The sequence below is a fragment of the Talpa occidentalis genome, unplaced genomic scaffold, assembly GCF_014898055.3.
Source record: "Talpa occidentalis isolate TD23 unplaced genomic scaffold, MPIMG_talOcc4v2.1 talOcc4.16, whole genome shotgun sequence".
Taxonomy (NCBI): Eukaryota; Metazoa; Chordata; class Mammalia; order Eulipotyphla; family Talpidae; genus Talpa; species Talpa occidentalis.
This window is the reverse complement of record NW_023601653.1, coordinates 11,736,628-11,749,740: the sequence shown is the minus strand read 5'-3', so window position 1 is coordinate 11,749,740 and position 13,113 is coordinate 11,736,628. Positions and strand designations below refer to the sequence as shown.

Genomic DNA, 13,113 nt, shown 5'->3' with positions numbered 1-13,113 from the left:
CATTATATAAATTCTTGACAAACATGAGATCTTGCTATACCTGCAGTTTATAATCTGCTACCAGGCAGTCCCAAAGAGGGTAAGCCATGACCCAGGTTCTGTCTTCTCGGTCTGCTACCCTGAAGGTGAAGGTTTTTGTCCTCACTGTCTTTCTCTCAGGATCTCAAGTGGCTGCCATGATTCTAGGCATAAAGGCAGACAAGGAAAATCAGACCAAAATGCCTGCTAAACTATGACTGGACTGGAAGTGAGGGAATTACGATAAAGGGCATTAAGAGGCAGCACAGGACAGGGGGAGGCATGGGCTCTGTGGTCAAACCCTCCTGGGTTTCAATCCAGCCAGCCACGGGGTAGTTGCTTTGCCTTTGCAAGATCAGTGAAGTTCTCTGAGGTTCAGTCAGTTCATCTGTAGAAAGTAGGTAACAGCCTTTCTCATCAGGGGCTCAAACGTGGGCTAACTGCACACACAAACATCCACCTATGCCCATGTTAACCCAGACTCATTCTGAAAACTGCTACCAACACGGAGCCTAGGTGAATGACAAAGCAGGCCGGGGTGCCAGACGTCACCCGGCCTGGACTATGAAGTGCCACCGGACATCGGTGTTGGCAAAGGCTAGCACAGAGGCCACAGGACATGGAGAGAGAAGGCACCAGCAGGTTGGAGCCAGTTGATGGCCCCAGCACCACAGATCCTGGGGTGACCCATACTCCCAGTTTGAGGTCAGCAAACAGACAGTGGTTAATTGAGCCATCTCTCCTCTGCTCTGCAGTTGTGGATTTCTGCAAACAGAACAATGGGGGCTGTGCCAGTGTCGCCAAGTGCTCACAGAAGGACGTGAAGGTCTCCTGCAGCTGCCCCAAGGGCTACATGGGGGACGGCCGCAGCTGCGCAGAGATAGACCGCTGTGCGGACGGCCTCAACGGCGGGTGTCACGAGCACGCCACCTGCAAGATGACTGGCCCGGTGAGGTGTTGGGGCAGCTTCTTGTGCCCCGCTCAGCTGTGCCTCTCCACGCTGCTGTCCATTCAGGCTCTTCCCAAGCTTTCCTTCCCATTTCATTCTATTCCCTGTTTCGTCAGTGGTTCAATGCCAGGTAGTAGCCTCACCATTGCACTCCTAGCAATCTACCCAAAGAACACAAAAACATTGATTCGAAAGGAAACCTGCACGCCTATGATTACTGCAGCACTGTTTACAATAGCTAAAATATGGAGGCAACCCAAGTGCCCCAAAATAGATGAAAGGATCAAAAAGTTGTGGTATATTGACACAACGGAATACTACTCGGTCATCAAAAAAGATAAACTCATGCCATTTGCAGTCACATGGATGGAGCTGGAAGGGATTATGCTAAGCAAAATAAGTCAAAAGGAAAGAGAGAAATACCCGATGGTTTCACTTTTAGATGGAATATAAAGAAACCGAAAAAGGCAAAACTTGCAGGCAGACCATAGCTCTGAGGCATACAGCAGGGGAGAGGGAGAAGAGAGGACAGAATAGAGGAGGGACGAGCACAAAGGACTGTGGAGATGGATCATGGGTCCTGTGGTGGTGGGAGAGCTACAGGGACGACACCTGACGGGAGAAATCAAATATTGTACAAAAATGAACCACAATGTAAGAAAATAAATTTAATTATTAAAAAAAATTAAAAGTAAACGCCAAGTGGTATCCCAAGCAGAAAAAGCACCTTAGCAGGAACATGGGTGAAATCCACAGCAAGCCTATTGTCTAGTTCATAGTCATGTCCCAGCGTTAAAGTCTTAACTTTCACAGATGTGCTATGGTTTTGCAAGAGGTCAGCATTGAGGGAAATTGGGTGGAGAAAAGATGAGAACTCACTCTGCTATCTTAGCAAATTTTCTATAAATCTAAAATTATCCAAAATAAAAAGTTTACTAAAACAAAAAGGTTGGTAAGAAGTGGCAGGAAAAGGATAGATGTGGGCACTCACTTTAGCCTGTTGCCCTGGTGGGAAGAGTAGATGGGAGGAGATAATGCCCTCTGCGGTATAAACATGAACTTAATCAGAGAACCCGCGAGTCTTAGCGCCTGGATTTCCATGCTGTGTGACCTGGGACTGGTTACTTAACCTCTCTGAGCCTTAGTTTCTTCATTGAAAGTGCAGACCTCATAGGATTGTCAGGGGAGTTAGACAAGGTCATTCATTGACTGAACAAATATCAAGCTCCTACTAGGCGCCAGGGATGTAGCATTAAAAAGTCTCCATACCACGAGCGGGAGGGGCAGAGCTCAGTAGAGAAGCAAAGACACACGATTCTGTCCGAGAGCAGCAAGGGCCTCAAAACACTTGAGTCAGCCAGTGTGACAGGAGGGATGTGAGAGCTGCTCTGCTTAGGGGGTTCTGAGGAAGTGACATTGACGTGAGCTGTGAAGGCTGCAATTACATCATGAGCCTGCACTGAAGCAAGACAGAGCAGTTACTCAAGTCCCCCTGGACGCGGAGACTGACGCTTGGTCCTTCTGGAGATCTATGCCAGATGCTGGCCTGCAGGACCCTAGGGGGCCCTGGGATCCTCGAGATGGGCTTTCCATATTCCCCACTCTCCCCACAGGGCAAGCACAAGTGTGAATGTAAAAGCCACTACGTGGGAGACGGGCTGGACTGTGAGCCCGAGCAGCTGCCCATCGACCGCTGTCTGCAGGACAACGGGCAGTGCCACGCAGATGCCAACTGTGCTGACCTCCACTTCCAGGGTCAGTGGGGCCCGGCTGCACCCTGGGCTTCGAGCTTGGGGATCACAGGGGCCAAACTTCCCAGGCCCCAGTGGAGACAGTGGGCAGAGTAAATTCACAATAGGACACTGCGTTCAATCCGCTAAAAGAGATATCAGCTATGAAAAATGATAAAGATCCTCCAGTGTCTTTCCGGGAGAAAATGGCTAGAAAACTTTTTTTTTAAGATTATTTATTTATTTATACATACAAGCACTGGGTACAGTCAGAAGCGCGGGAGGGTGAGAGAATTCACCAGAGCCAGAGCGGGGAGCAGAACAGGCAGACCAACGAAGTACACTGCTGAGGGGAGCAGCGGGCGGCAGGAGAGGTCTGTGCACCATGTGGGACCCTCCTCCGGTGGCCGGGGAGCAGCCAGGGATCGAACCGGCGCTGCAGAGGCTGCGGGCAGCCTCGCAACCCAGCGCTCAACCACTGTGCCCCTAGAAAACTTTTTAAAGGAATAGGGAAGCTCAGAAAACACTGAGCCCTTGGCAGGAACAGACTTTAATGTTTCTTTTAAAACATTTTGCGCGAAGTTCACAAAAATTATTCAATTATAACTGTGAGAGGGTAATCATTTTGCCAGAGAAATTTGATAACATCAAGATATAGAGGATACAAATGAATAGGGGAGAAGGCTGGAAGATTGTGCAGTAATATCAAAATAAAGTAAGAAATCTGGCAGGAAATATGCCAAATTGTTAGCCTTAGCACATAAGGGAGCATAGATGATCTTTACTTCTTTTATTACTCTTCTCTATTACCCAGATTTTGACAGTGAACATGTGCTATTTTTCTAAATAGGAAAGAAATTAATATTTTTAATGATGGGCTTCAACATAACTCAAAGGGAAGCCATTTCCCTGACACCCCAGGATATGTCTGATGTTTTCTCTTGGAAAGTTCTTCACTGGAGCAGTATTAACCATGTGGGCTCACCTGGCTGACACCCCTCCTTCTCCTCTAGACACCACTGTGGGCGTGTTCCACCTACGCTCCCCACTCGGCCAGTACAAGCTGACCTTCGACAAAGCTAGAGAGGCCTGTGCCAACGAAGCTGCAACCGTAGCCACCTTCAACCAGCTCGCCTATGCACAGAAGGTGGGTCCCAGGTGGTGCAGGCTGGGTCTGCAGGGGCGGGGACAGCCTGTTCTCAGTATGGGGGAGACTTAGCCTCCCATCTTCTTGGGGGGGAGCTCCCAGAGCAATAACAATTCATCTTGTCCCCTGGGCTTCTACTGTGTGTCAGGCACTGTGTGGGGCTCTGCAGTGACATTATTGTCTGTGCATCCAGCAACCCCGAAGGTAGGTGTTACTATTTCTGCTCTACAGATGGAGCAACCGAAGCTCTGGAAGGTTAAGTAATGTGCCCCATGTCACCCAGCCAGGAGGTGGCAGATCGAGTATCCATATTTAACCCTAACTCCAGAAGTCTGTTCTCAACCATGACAGTCAGCTCCCCAGGCAGAGGCAGAGAGTGGGAGCGTGCCCCCCACTGCTGGAGCTCAGAGAGGCCAATAACCATGAGCCTAGGATCTTCCTCAAGCCACAAAGCAGTCATGTTTCTCTGGAAGAGCCAGAGCTCTCTGCCTGGAGGGCCTGGGAAGGAAGGAACTGGGGTCTGATGCAGCTCTCGCAGCCAGGGAGGAAAGGAGTTCTAGCCAGGTCTCTCTTGGCATCTGAAACCAGAAGGCCTGCCCATTTGGAAAAGCCAACACCTTGGAGTTACCTGCTGGTGATTGTTCACTGGGAGAGAGCAGCAATCTCTACACTGCATGATTTCAGGGTCCTTCCCCTAACTTCCATCATGACCCCATCTCTGCCTTTCTTCAGACCTAACGTTTCTTTACCAAGGAACAAAGTCTTTGATGCTGGGACACAGTATCTTGAAGGTTTGAGCTTCTGTTCTTCTTGCAGCTTGGGTGGCCGCATTTAAGCCATTGAAAGTTCTGTCCTACTTGGTGTGTTTGTCTAAAGTCTGAAGTAACTTGGCACAGTGATTGGCACACAGTAGGACCTTTATTTTTAATATTATAAGCTCTGGAATGGGCTGCCTGTTGAATCTCAGCTCTGCTATTTCTGACCATATGACTTAGAGCAAGTTCCTTAACTATTCTTTGCCTCAACTTTCCCAGTTATACAATAGAGATTCTTTAAAAGTTCCTGCCTGATAGGATTGATGTTAACTCGAAGGTGTTGACATGAAAAGTTCTTGCAACAAAACCAAGGCCAGAATAAGCTCTCAGTGATGATGATGATGATGATGATGATGATGATGATGATGATGATGATGACAATGATGGGCCCTAGCAAACCATATGCAAAAGAATTTGCACCCAGGGGTAAATGACTGATTAAAAAATCCTCTCCCAAGCACAGAGGACTGTGGTGATGGTGCACGGGTGCCTTGGGGAAGGAAACTCTATGGGGACTCAATCTGAGGGTTTGGGGGGAAGCAAATATTGTTTAAAAATTTTTTTAATTAAAAAATAAAAAATCCTTGGGCCTCCCCGGTGGCACAGCGGTTGAGCGCTGGGTTGCGAAGCTGCCCGCAGCCTCTGCAGTGCCAGTTTGATCCCCGGCTGCTCCCCGGCCACCAGAGGAGGGTCCCACATGGCGCGCAGACCTCTCCTGCCGCCCGCTGCTCCCCTCAGCAGTGTACTTCGGTCCTTCTGCCTGCTCTGCTCCCCGCTCTGGCTCTGGTGAATTCTCTCACCCTCCCGCGCTTCTGACTGTACCCAGTGCTTGTATGAATAAATAAAAATAAATCTTTAAAAAAAATAAAAATAAAAATAAAAAATCCTCTCCCAAGAGCAAAGAAAATAGAAATGAGTGTGAAAGACTCAGATACCTGTAGATGGAGTATCACTTTCACCCATCCAATAACTGTCAAAAAAAATAATCCATGAGCATTTACTATGTTCCAGGCACTGGGGTACAATAGGCAAAATGAGTCGTAACCCCTGACTCCATGGAGCTTATAGTCTGACGGGGAAATCAGATGTTACCCAAAGGACCCCATAACAAATGTGAATTTGCAGCTGACCTGTGGCCACGTTTGTGTTCTTACAGGCCAAGTACCATCTCTGCTCAGCAGGCTGGCTCGAGAGCGGGCGTGTTGCCTACCCCACAGCCTACTCCTCCAAGAACTGTGGATCTGGTGTTGTTGGCATAGTGGACTATGGGCCAAGAAACAACAAGAGTGAGCTGTGGGATGTCTTCTGCTACCGGATGAAAGGTAACTGCCCAGCCACGCGTCACTGTCCAGGCCACGCAGCTGCGAGCAGGCCCAGCCTGGCAGCTAACTTCTAAGGGAGTGAGCTGGGACAGCCCAGCCCCTGCCTCATCAGAGTGGGAGCTTTGTCCCCCTGCCTTCCAGATGTGAACTGCACCTGCAAGGATGGCTACGTGGGAGATGGCTTCTCATGCAGTGGGAATCTGTTGCAGGTCCTGATGTCCTTGCCTTCGCTCACAAACTTTCTGACAGTAGGTACCACATCTGCGGGGTTTCGCCACAGGGAGGGAGGGGTTGCCTCAAAGCAGTTATTAGAGAGAGGACCCCCCGACAGAAGCCAGAGCTCATGGTCATGGCTAAGAGCACTGGCAAGGGGCCACACTGCCAGAATATGAACAGGGCATTGCAATTCCTTATGATTTGTTGAGCATGTATTAACTGAGCATTTACTATATGCTCGAGATATATCAATGACTAAAATAAACAAAATAAAGAAAACAAGCAAATAATAATGAATATTTAAAAGGGGATGTATACTAGGGGGGAAATAAGGATACGGAGGGTGAAGGGATGCCACAGGTTTCCCATTTTGCAGTGATGTGAGAAGGTCTTGAAGAGAAATGACATTTGAGGAAAGCGTGAGCAGCAGAGGGAGTTAGCCATGCTGGAGAAAGAACACTCCGGGCAGGAGCCCAGGCGAGTTTGAGGAACAGCAAAGGAAGACAAAGGCCATGTGGTCAAGAAGCCACAGTGTCCAGATGGTGGGGGCCACCTCTGAGTGAAGTGAGGGTCATTGCAGGCTTTTGAAAAGAGTAGACTTGACATTTAGCTGTGCAGCTGCCATGCTGAGAACAGTCTGCGCTGTGACTGACTGAGGACAGTAGGATCACTGGGGGAAGGAAAAGTCCTCCGAAAATTCTCCCAACGAGCAGTCAGAAGAAACAGCAGACGCGTGGCAGCCTGAGTTGGGGCTAAGTCAAGACTATTCCAGAGGGGTGATGCGCCCCAGGGCCGGTCTGATCTCCTGACCATTCCCTGCCTCTCCTCAGGACGTGCTGGCCTATTCCAATAGCTCAGCCAGAGGCCGGGCGTTTCTGAAACACCTGACCGACCTCTCGATTCGAGGCACCCTCTTTGTGCCACAGAACAGCGGGCTGGGGGACAACGAGGTGAGTCGGGTCCTGGGGTCTGTCATTTAGACAAGCAATTCTAGAGAGTTATCGATCACCAACACGACGCTTTACACAAATCACCCAAAACTCAGTGGCTACACATTATTTAGCTCACCCATCGCAGGTCAGCTGGGGGTTCCAGGCTTGGCTCCTGATCTGAGATGGACTGGCCTGTCTGGGGCTCTGCTCCTCAGGGCCCTAGTCCAGCAGCCAACCAGGCCTGTTGTTATGGCGACGGCAGGACATGGGGAGAGCAAGCCCAGTCAGGCTGGCGCTTAGCAAGCCTCTGCATGGTCACATGCAGTCACCCCTACACCAACCTTCACTTTCTGGTGCTCGGAGGAACTGGCAATATTTACTCAGCCTCCCCACGCAGCTGGCCGGCTGGTGCCAACAGCCCCAGACCCTGCCCCACCCAAGGGCTGCCCACTCACTGCCTGCTCAAGACCCCATGGGTGGGGGCAGGGCGGCTGCTTAGAGCATAAAGATGACTATACCTGGGCAGAGGTGAGCCTCTGGCAGAGCCCAGAGAACCAATACTTGACATTTCCTGATCTCCACATGGAGGCAAAAAGCCAAGGCCGTGAAGAAGTGATTTTTCTCTCTGTGTCATCCTTATCAATAAAATATCTATATATCTATATCTATCTATCTATCTATCTATCTATCTATCTATATATATATATATATATATATCTCGCATGGTCTCTTAAGACCATTCTCCTGTTTCTCCTTTCCTCGCAGACGCTGTCTGGGCGAGACATCGAGCACCACCTCACCAATGTCAGCACCTTCTTTTACAACGACCTTGTCAATGGGACCATCCTGGGGACCCAGCTAGGAAGCCAGCTGCTCATCACCTCCAGCCAGGACCAGCACCAGCTGGTATGAAAAGTGCTCCGGGCTTACTGGGGAAACTGGAGATAATACAAAGTGCCCAGCACATAGTAGGTGCTTAGTAGTTGACAACTAACTAGTGTGTGAAAGTACAGCAAACGTGCAGTTAGGGGTGGTCTTAGCTCACACTGTAGCACACTGCACAGACTGCTAGGCAGCCCCTGCCTCTTGGGAAATAAGACCTTGTGCCCCCAGCCCCCGAAGCTGGTAATGAGCGAGGAGCTATAAATAAAACCACTGCGAACCTGGGGGATTCGCTGCCGCTGTTTCTACCAGTGAGGGTCCATCCCAGGCATTAAAAGGTGAAGCTTGAGTTTACTGCAGTGTGAAAACCAATCCCCCCGCATGCTAGCTTGTTGTAGGGGAGCCAGGCACAAGGCAGGCCGCTGGGGTCTGGGGGACCAAGAGGCTGGCAAGCCCCCAAGCCCCAGTGGATCTTTGGGCTTTCTCTGGGTTCCCTCTGGCATTCTCTCGTGACCTTACCTCCTCCGTAGTCACTTGCCCTGTCCTAGCCGTCCTCCAGTAGCCATAGCCCAGGCCTCTAGGCTCAGGTGTGCGCACTTGCACACGCCCACACCCTACCCGACGTGACCACACTCAGGCATGCGCGCCCCGCACCCACGCCCCCAAGCGCCTTCTACAGCAGCACCATCAAGGCCACAGGTGATAGCCACAGAGGCAAGTGGCTCCAAAAGCCTGATGAATTCCATTTACGCTACATATCTATAGGAACTTAGGCAAGTCATCCAAAAATTAGGAATGATGGTTATATGTTGATGTCGTTGATGATGAGGGTAGCGATGATGGCATTGATGATGGGGGTGATTATCTTAATAATGGTGCAAATGATGGTGATGATGTTAATGGTGATGATATTGATGATAATGATTATTTTGATGATAATGATGGTGCTGGTATCAATGGTGGTGGTGGTACTGATGATAGGGGTGGCGATGATATCGATGGTGGTAATGATTACTTTTTTGATGATGATGATGGTGATTATGGTATTAGAAATGGTGGCACTGGCGGTGCTAACAATGACCATGTGGCCACATTGTCAAAATCATGGACTCTTGTGGAAACTGAGCGATTCAAGACTGTGACATGCAAGAATACTGCCTGATGTATAGCAAATGCGGAATGGGTATTATTTTTTAATATTTACCTGCTAAATGATTTTCTTCATTGAAGATTAGCTTCAACCAGTGTTTCTCAATCCTTAACATGCATTTGAATCACCTGGAGATTTGTTAAACGCAGACTGAGATTCAGCAGGAGGAGCGTGGTGCCTCCTGGTCTGCTCTTCTAATCAGATCTCAGGTTATGGCCACATCACAAGCCAGACGATCACACATTCACGAGCACTTAAAGATCCCTTTCCAACCACTTTGATGTGATGGGCAGAGCAATGGGCCTGGAGTCCAGAGGCACGGGGTTTGCCCTTCCACCTGGGGGATCTCGGACAAGTCACTTTCCTTCTGAACTCTCATCTGTCAGGCAAGCAGGCTGGACAGCAGGATCCCTTGGGTTCTTTGCAGCTCTTGGCTTGTTGACACAGGACAACTAATTCCGCGCTGTGCAGACAGTGAGCAGGTGGTTGTGCTGCCTGTCGATGAAAAGACAGCTAATACGCAGGCTATGGGACCTCAGGGAAACTGAGCAGCTCCCCTCCAGAGAAGGACCAACCATGAGAGGACACTGCCCAGCCCTCTTCTCATTCCCCTAGGAGACCAGGTTTGTGGATGGACGGGCCATTCTGCAGTGGGACATCTTTGCCTCCAATGGGGTCATTCATGTCATTTCCAGGCCTTTAAAGGCACCTCCTGCCCCTGTGGTGAGTATCCAGCTTCCTGGTGAGGCGTCATAAGGCCCCAATGGCCACGCTCCTTGAGGCCAACTGTCTCACCCCCTACTCTGGAGACTCCATGGCAGCGGCTTTGGGGGTGCTGGGCACCCAATCGCCTCACCCCACTCCAGGGCACTCCCTACACAGCATCTGTTGACACAAGGAACAGAATGGGCTCTGGCTTGGCCCCTCCACTCCACTAGCTGGAAGACCCTGGACAAGTCCCAGAACATCTCTGAGCCCCACTTCCTTACCTGTAAAATGGGGATCATAATGTGCCCCCTCCGGGATCTTGGGAGGGCCATGAATCAATCATATAACATAATTAGTCAGTCCCTGCATGTAGTGCCTGTGAGGCAGTGAGCGCAGCTGGCGGCTGGGGAGCTCCACAACGGCCTGGGTAAGCACCTGAGCTTCATCCCCATCCCCACCACGCACAGGCTGTGTGATGTCGGGCAAGTGCTTAGCCTCTCTGTGCCTCAGCTCCCACCCCCATCATCAAATGGACATCCTAACAACTATCCCGAAGTCTTTGGGCCCTTGTAGGTCTCACACAGATTGTTTCATGCGAGGGGCTGAGCACAGACCCTGGCAGTGGGAAAAGCTAGAGTCGTGTCAACTCTCATCATTGTTTTTACCCCAACTGACGACAGCCCTCGGGCATGCAGGAACCGGCAGGCTCCAGAAAGCACCACCCCTTTGGGGAAGACACTCGTATTAAGTATCAACCCCTCCCTTTTCTGTGTCAGTCCTCAGGCCACGCTGGCTTGGGAACAGGGATCTTCTTCGCCATCCTCCTGGTTACGGGGGCCGTCGCCTTGGCTGCATATTCCTATGTTCGACTAAACCGGAGAACAATCGGCTTCCAGCATTTTGAAGTAAGAGAGAGAAAAAGGGGCGCAGGGGGATGGGGGCCTCTCTGAAATCCAGCCCGAGCTCTGGGCTCCTCAGGCTGACTCGCGGATGCGGAGAGCTCACCTGAAGCCGTGCCAGCAACACCTCCTGCCCTGGAGAGCCTGTCTCCCCAAAAAGGAGTGGCAGGGGCAGCTCCAAGCCCCTCATCCTGGCTGACACAGGGCTTGGGGAGGAGGGCCAGGGGCAGCCCGGGGCATGGCCCTCCCCGCCTCCATGCTGGGGTCTGGCTTGGAGGCAGATTCGCTGGGGCCCTGGAGCACACTGCCTGGAGGAGTCACCGGGCACACCTCCCACAGGGCTGGCGGGGAGGGCCAGGGAGGGCGTGGGAGGGGAGGGGAGGCCCTGCCTTGGGGAGGGTCTGGCTCACGGCCCGCCCTTGTCTTTCCACAGTCGGATGAGGACATTGACGTCACAGATCTTGGCAAACAGCAGCCTGAGAACATCTCAAACCCCATGTATGAGAGCGCAACCTCGGCTCCCCCAGAACCTTCCTATGACCCCTTCTCTGTGAGTTCACATTGTCTTCTGGGAACTGGCTCAGCGGGTGTGCGGAGAATGGTGTCTTTCAGTGAAGCTCAGTGGAAAGCTCACACCAACGAGAGTTCACTGCTAGGACTTATCTCGGGGCCTCAAGCCGAAAAGCCAGGGTTGCAAGCCGAGTGGGCCCGGGTGGTTGTGCAGTATCCCTGGGGTAGACGGCAGCTGCCTCCAACCTTTAGAGATAAGGGGGGCCAGAGGCTGCCCAATCCCAAACTCCTGATTGAAAACTAACCAGGTCATACATCCTGTTTCACTTTTTCATCAAACCCATATAAACGTTTCCAGTTGAAATCGCAGGGCGGCTTCAGCTAGATGGCATCCATCAACTCATGATGTGTCCAGGGCCACACAAGCTTCAAGTAGCAGCCACTGCCCCCGAAACGGGTGGCCCTCACCAGCACACCATTCACCCCCCCATCATGACACAGCGGCTCCGGCGGGCACCCCACCATGGGTGCACCCACCGTGTGAGAGCTCAGAAAACTCAGGAAGGATTGAGTTGAAATGTTGTAGGTGGGAAGGTTTCCTCTACCCTCTGAGAGTTCCCGGCAGCCTCTGTAAAGTGAAATGACACAGATTCACCAGCATGCATGTTTTATTGCATGCCTATTGCATGCCTATTGTATTGCACGTTTACATGCACAAAGGAGAGTTCCCAAGAGTGGGAAGTGTACTGACAAGAGCCAGAGCTTTTATACCTTTTAGACAGAGAAACATTGTATTTGTGGAGAATTGACCAGACAAAAGGGTTTGGGCTGGAGCTAGTAAAGGGGGAAGGACACTAGGAAGATATAGGTAGATTAGTAACTAATTGAGTTCTTGGTCTCCAGTTCCCCATCTCTGTATCCCTGGTCTCCCAGGACAAGTTGGGGGGGAGGGGCTGACATTGAAGTTTAATGATCTGATTGATGAGGGAAGAAAGAGGATTAGGGAGCACGTTCAGACTGACTTTCCTGCTTCTGCCGTTCATTTTTTAAAATTCCTTCAGTTTAAGATATTTAGTGAACCAGAGTGGCATGTTTGGGGTAACATGTCCTGAACCCCATCAGGGCCTCAGACCAGCAGCCCAAAGAAATGCTCCACCTTGAAGATTCGGCCTGACGAGTCACTCTCTTTTCCAGGACCTGGAGGAGCGGCAGCTGGAGAGCAGTGACCCTCTGGGGGCGCTGTGAGAGCCACCTGATGCACCCCCTCCCCCCAGGGCCACCCGGCCCACCAAGCCTCCTCAGAAAGGCTGTCAACTGTGAATCCTCAGCACCGGTTGCCTTTTGGGAATGTAAGGACCTTTAACATTTTAAAGTCTGAAGCACTCAGAAACCATACCTCAGTTCTGTGCTTAATCTAGGGAACTCTAGTTTCTGTGGGGTGGGGACCCTGTTAAATCCACCACCTCTACCCCCACCCCACCCCAGGGGGATTTCTTCCTCCTCTGTCCCTTTCTGTTCCTCCTGCCCTTAGGGGCACTTACTATATTCGGCCCCACACTCTGTGACCCTGTCCCGGTCCCCTCTAGATTGTAAGCTCCTGGAGGCCGAGCCTCCTGCTCCTTTGTATCTCAGCACCTAACACAGCGTCTGGCATATGAACTGTGCTCAATAAATGTTTATGGAAAGAATATCAAGACAATACAACTAGTGTTTGGGAAAACAAAGAGTGTTTTGTACCAGGAGAGGTCACACTTTGAAGGTAAAATCCATTTATGAGGCTAATTAAAGCCGCATAAGTTTTTCAACTAGCCAACAGCTGTCTTATGAATTCTTCT

General features: G+C 50.8%; 1 protein-coding gene across 2 annotated transcripts in view; it reads left to right on the top strand.

Annotated features, from left to right (window-relative positions):
• STAB2 (stabilin 2) overlaps window positions 1-13,082 on the top strand; it is a 109,862-nt gene extending 96,780 nt beyond the window's left edge. Inside the window, exons 59-69 of one of the 2 annotated variants that reach the window (XM_037513758.2) lie at window positions 774-967; window positions 2,581-2,722; window positions 3,711-3,844; window positions 5,816-5,981; window positions 6,123-6,229; window positions 7,028-7,147; window positions 7,895-8,035; window positions 9,777-9,884; window positions 10,646-10,774; window positions 11,202-11,318; window positions 12,473-13,082. In XM_037513758.2, the coding sequence (XP_037369655.1) occupies window positions 774-967; window positions 2,581-2,722; window positions 3,711-3,844; window positions 5,816-5,981; window positions 6,123-6,229; window positions 7,028-7,147; window positions 7,895-8,035; window positions 9,777-9,884; window positions 10,646-10,774; window positions 11,202-11,318; window positions 12,473-12,523 (1,409 nt within the window). In that variant the 3' untranslated portion in view covers window positions 12,524-13,082. The remainder of the gene's footprint in view (window positions 1-773; window positions 968-2,580; window positions 2,723-3,710; window positions 3,845-5,815; window positions 5,982-6,122; window positions 6,230-7,027; window positions 7,148-7,894; window positions 8,036-9,776; window positions 9,885-10,645; window positions 10,775-11,201; window positions 11,319-12,472) is intronic. The other variant, XM_037513759.2, reaches the window with a different exon arrangement.
• The last annotated feature ends 31 nt before the right edge of the window (window positions 13,083-13,113 follow it).